At 40.8% G+C, this 6,000-nt stretch overlaps 1 protein-coding gene across 1 annotated transcript in view; it reads left to right on the top strand.

Annotated features, from left to right (window-relative positions):
• The first annotated feature begins 695 nt into the window (after positions 1 to 695).
• Positions 696 to 6,000, top strand: part of LOC139232467 (protein crumbs homolog 1-like) — a 216,264-nt gene continuing 210,959 nt past the window's right edge. The window contains exon 1 of the mRNA XM_070862702.1: positions 696 to 806. Coding sequence (XP_070718803.1) covers positions 734 to 806 — 73 coding nt within the window. The 5' untranslated portion in view covers positions 696 to 733. The remainder of the gene's footprint in view (positions 807 to 6,000) is intronic.

The following is a 6,000-nucleotide window of genomic DNA, read 5'->3' as shown; positions in this document are numbered from 1 at the left end:
GAAATCATAATGTACAATGGCGTTATAAAATATAAATATACTTTGAGAATTAAATAAGAAAAGAAATCCATTAAAATAAATAGAACTGCTTATTTTTATAAAATCTATACATTTCACAGATAATAAAAGGATGTGTTAGTAGTTTGGGATATTACAATCTTAAGCCTTGAATAATGAACAACTATATTATATTAAGCTATTTCAATAATCACTATATTAAAAGATTAGTCGCGAAGCCTAAAGGCAGTACCTTTCCGTATGATATTCCTTGAAGCTTACACTTTTGAAATGATATGAAAATCTTTCACTAGTAGAGATAATCATCACACCGCTAGGTTATGGGCTAGCTGTTAAATGTATTAATTCTGTAAAGATTCAGACACTTGGAAAACATGTGCTATGGAAAGAACTTGTTGCTAACAGTTAGAAGCGCACTTATACATTCAACTGTTGGGCATCATTGACCCAGACACGGTTAATCCACTCCCAGTCCAGTTCAAAACTCCAGACCGTATATTACAAGGTGCTCTAACGGGTCGAGTAAAGCTTGTGGAACTGGACAGGGGCAGAGCATCATTGGTGTTCACAGAAGTGACAGAGCATGGAGTGCCTGTGATGTTCCTCTCATCAGTCCGTAGGCAGATTTCGAAGGACATGCTGGAGAGGCAGATGACCGTGGGAGCTGATACAAGCAGTGTTATGCAGAATCTCTAGGCTGCCTGCTCCAGTAACCATGGAAGTAGAGAGAACTTCTTCCCACTTTCAGCTCTCTGCTGTGCTAATTCTGCTGTTCCTCTTCATTTGGGGTAGGTCAGCTGTTAGTCTTTTGCGCTAAACTTTCTTCACTAACACCACGATCTAAAGTTTAGTTTTGATAGCGTGACTGCCTATTGAGGCAGCCAGAAACAGACTGGCTTAACTCAATCAACATGGACTTTATTTCCAAAGCACTAAGCTGGATTGCTGGAGTTACTCGCAGTTTATTACTCATGCGAGCTGAATACCTTGTGCAGCACTGGTCTGTATAGAATGATACACAATACTTAAAAACTGCATGTGATCATTGAAACTGAACTTTGAATTTTTTCTGATTCGTTAGTTATTGGACCAAATTACTGCCCTGTGTACCATTGACTTGCGTTTAGTTTTAATTGGATGTAAGCTACTTAACTTTCGAAACTATGAAACAAAAGCAGTGCAGTGTCATTTTCTTGCAGTAACCATAGTTACAACAGTGAGTGGTGCTTGGATCACACTACTAGAATCCATAGTACTTTTTTGGAAGGGGCGCATGTCGTTTACAGTTATACTTAAAGCTGCATAACAAAAAGAAAGTTATCCATGCCTACCCATACATACTTTATGATTTCCTTCAATATTGAGGTTGAAAAATGGTTATGGATCAGCTCATGAAAATAGTGCACGTTTGAGTTGAGGCCTTCCATCAGACTGATATGAAATACTTTTCACTTTGTGACAGAGTGGAAATTCATCAGAAAGAGCAGTGTGCAGGGTTAATATTATTAATCCAGACAAATAGTTGGAAAAGTCACAGCGGGTACATGGCTCTGCCCGTGCGACAAATGTAACACGTGGAGGAATTTCTAGTAAAAAGAATGTCAAAGGGTTTTGCTTTTTAAAACATTCACTGGACTTAAAGATGCAATCACATGTTAGGTTGCTTTAAGTAAGATAATTTTTTAAAACACATTTATGCAACAAGTGGCCAGGATGGTGGATACAGATTCAATAGTGGCCTTCAAAAGGGAATTGGATGAACACTTGAAGGAGGAAAGATTGCAGGGATATGGGGAAGGAGCGGAGTGAGTGGGATTAACTGGATCGCTCTTCGAAAGAGCTGGCGCAGACTCGATGGGCCGAATGGCCTCCTGTGTTGTACTGTTCTATTGTATGATTCTAGGGAAGCAGCCTAGCATGGTGCCACCAGTGCTGAATATAGATATTACACCAGTTTCGGTACTTGTCCAGGTGAAGTTGTTATTCAAACTACTCTTGCCCTGAACGAATTTATTTACTGGCCCATTGGAATGAGCAATGTTGAAATGTGGGAGCTGTACAGTTATGTTTAATTTACTTTTTAAATCATTCATTTTTTATTTGATTAATCTCAGTAGCATTCTGTCGGGCGTCAATACGTGAATTCAACAAGAGCACAGGACCCTGGATGCATGCTGATGATGTCTGGAATCACTGAATTAAATCTGTGCATAGGTTTTTAAACAGTGAAACCGGTTCAGAAATGGTAGATGGCATTTGCAACAATATTGTGTTCTTGCTCAGTCTGAAAGCTTAGGTGATGACGTTTCTGAGGTTGAGTGGGACAGATGGTCATGGCAGATGAATGTCACCGTTGGAGCCGTTTCTTCCGTGTGCAAACTCTGCCTGTGGTTTTAGTCCACTCTATATGTTGGTGTCTCAAGTCCTGCAACAGCTCCACCTAGGTCAAGGCCCAGCGATATTTATAAATCACAAAATGATCACTGCCTTAGTGGGGTCAGTATCTGGCTAGTTACAGCTTAAGCCAGTTGATAAAATGCGTTCAACTTTGTTCAGGTTCAACACCATTTAGAATGCTTATTTTTTTGTGAAATTCACAAAGTTGCAACAGTTTAAATTTATGTGACTATTGAAAAGAGCAGTCACAGAATCGTCACTTAACATTGAAAATGCTGATAGTGTTGCAAGCTAAGGAACAAACTACAGCCAAATATGGCCACTCTGAACCTGAACACTGGCAGTCTCGATAGCACAATGTTTTTTGTGCAAAAATAGTACTTTTGTACTGTGGGGGGAGTGAATTGTTTGAAGATGGCTTTGAATATTCTTACTGGCTCCATTAGCCAAGTATGCATTGAGGCTTTCCTATTCTTCCACCTCAAAACACGTCACTGTTTTTTCAATTAACGGTTGCCATGGGAAACAGAAGAATTTATCAGTACTGAATGCTCAGGACTTCAAACTGCTTTCAGGATAAGCGTGGTGCTTTATATCTGACAGGTGATTGTTAGATTTTGAATGCTGCTGGTTGTCCAAATTGAGTGTGTGTGTGTGTGTCACTGGATTCCTGCTTCTTGCACTGTACTGTCTTCACAATTTATTAATCCCCCAGACACTGGAAACAGCGTTGCCTACGGACCTAGCCAAGCCGTTACAACAATTCTTCTGTTTGTGAAGCATTGCCTTCAGAACCGCCTAGGGTTCTGAGAGCAATGTTCCAAATTTCCCAATAGAATTTGCATTTAAAGCATAACTCATTGGTGTGGAGCGAAGATGAGCTTATTTTCAAGCTGATTGTTGGGTTGTAAATGAATCCCCTTTTCATTGTTTACCCAAGATAAAGAATTCTGTTTCAGCTGGTTGATTGACTTTCACACTTAAGTTTTTTTTAAATTTTGCAATAATCTCATTTTTGAATAAACCACGAAGTGTTAAAATTACCTCAGGGTTTGTAGCAAAGCAATAGTCCCTCTTCTAAATATTAATCTTTCTCTATGAGATATTGTACAAGCTTATTACATTACATCTGTAACAGCATTGTGGAAGGTGCCCGTAGGCACTTAACTCAAGTGAAGGAAGAGATTCTAACGAACACTACTACACCGGACTATAATAACTGAACAAATGTAATCTCTTCACCGTTATCAATTTGAAATTTACAAGCTGTACTGCAGCATTTTTTGTTGTTGTTGGCATTTACAACTCCGTAATGGCTCTTGCCAGTAGCTTTTAGCACTCACTCAACACTAGCTTTCAACTCTTAAAATGGTCCAGTGGCATATGGCAGAGTGACATACAACGCTCTCCGACTGGAAGTTGCTTAAGTTGTCTGATCAGCACTGGCAAGAGTCTTGGAATAGGACAACTGCCTCTCCTCTGGGAATGGTCTGTGACTGTGTGGAACCAAAGATGGAGAATTGTGTGAAATAATTTTATCTTATTAAAAGTTAGCACTGCTGTGCAAAGCAGTAACAATAGGCCAAATTTCCATTTTAGTAAGTGTTGAGATTTAATGCTAAAACCAAGAAGTAACAATGGAAACATAGAAAAACAGAAACATGGAAAATAGGTGCAGGAGTAGGCCATTCGGCCCTTCGAGCCTGCACCACCATTCAATATGATCATAGCGGATCATGCAACCTCAGTACCCCATTGCTGCTTTCTCTCCATACCCCCTTGATCCCTTTAGCCATAAGGGCCACATCTAACTCCCTTTTGAATATATCCAATGAACTGGCATCGACAACTTTCTAAGGTAGAGAATTCCACAGGTTCACAATTCTCTGGGTGAAGAAGTTTCTCCTCATCTTGGTCCTATATGGCTTACCCCTTACCCTTAGTCTGTGACCCCTGGTTCTGGACTTCCCCAACATCGGGAACATTCTTTCTGCATCTAACCTGTCCAATCCCATCAGAATTGTATATGCTTCTATGAGATCCTCTCTCATTCTTCTAACTTCCAGTGACTACAAGGCTAGTCGATCCAGTCTTTCTTTATATGTCAGTCCTGCCATCCCGGGAATCAGTCTGGTGAACCTTCGCTGCACTCCCTCAATAGCAAGAATGTCCTTCCTCAGATTAGGAGATCAAAACTGCACACAATATTCAAGGCGGGATCTCACCAAGGCCCTGTACAACTGCAGCAAGACCTCCCTGCTCCTATACTCAAATCCTTTCGCTATGAAGGTCAACATGCCATTTGCTTTCTTAACTGCCTGCTGTACCTGCATGCCTACTTTCAATGACTGATGTGCCATGACACCCAGGTCTTGTTGCACCTCCCATTTTACTAATCTATCACCTTTCAGATAATAATCTGCCTTCTTGTTTTTGCTACCAAAGTGGATAACCTCACATTTATCCACATTATACTGCATCTGCCATGCATTTGCCCACTCACCTAACCTGTCCAAGTCATCCTGCAGCCTCTTAGCATCCTCCTCACAGCTCACACTGTCACTCAGCTGAGTGTCATCTGCAAACTTGGAGATGTTACATTCAATTCTTTCATCTAAATCATTAATATATATTGTAAATAGCTGGGGTCCCAGCACTGAACCTTGCGGTACCCCACTAGTCACTGCCTGCCATTCTGAAAAGCACCCGTTTATTCCCACTCTTTGCTTCCTGTTTGCTAACCAGTTCTCTATCCACGTCAATACATTACCCCCAATCCCATGTACCTTAATTTTGCACACTAATCTCTTGTGTGGGACCTTGTCAGAAGCCTTTTGAAAGTCCAAACACACCACAGCCACTGGTTCTCCCTTATCCACTCTACTAGTTGCATCCTCAAAAAAACTCTAGCAGATTTGTCAAACATGATTTCCCTTTCATAAATCCATGCTGACTTGGACCGATCCTGTCACTGCTTTCCAAATGCGCTGCTATTACATCTTTTTAATAATTGATTCCAGCATTTTCCCCACTACCGATGTCACGCTAACCGGTCTATAATTCCCCGTTTTCTCTCTCCCTCCTTTTTTAAAAAGTGGTGTTACATTAGCTACCCTCCAATCCATAGGAACTGATCTAGGGTCCATGGAATGTTGGAAAATGAACACCAATGCATCTACTATTTCAAGGGCCACTTCCTTAAGTACTCTGGGATGCAGATTATCAGGCCCTGGGGATTTATTGGCCTTCAATCCCATCAATTTCCCTAACACAATTTCCTGACTAATAAGGATTTCCCTCAGTTCCTCCTTCTCGCTCGATCCTCAGTCCACTAGTATTTCCGGGAGGTTATTAGTGTCTTCCTTAGTGAAGACAGAATCAAAGTATTTGTTCAATTGGTCTGCCATTTCCTTGTTCCCCATTATGAATTCACCTGATTCTGACTGTAAATAGGCCAATAGGCCAAATTTCCATTTTAATAATTGATGAGATTCAATGCTAAAACCTCCCCATTACCCACCTCTAACTCACAATTTCGCCCCTGGACTTGTGCTGTCTGAGGCCACAAGGGAAGAATGGTCCAGG

This window comes from Pristiophorus japonicus, chromosome 20 (genome assembly GCF_044704955.1).
Source record: "Pristiophorus japonicus isolate sPriJap1 chromosome 20, sPriJap1.hap1, whole genome shotgun sequence".
NCBI classification, from domain to species: Eukaryota; Metazoa; Chordata; class Chondrichthyes; family Pristiophoridae; genus Pristiophorus; species Pristiophorus japonicus.
Note: the sequence above shows the minus strand (reverse complement) of the source record. Positions and strands in the feature narration are given on the sequence as shown.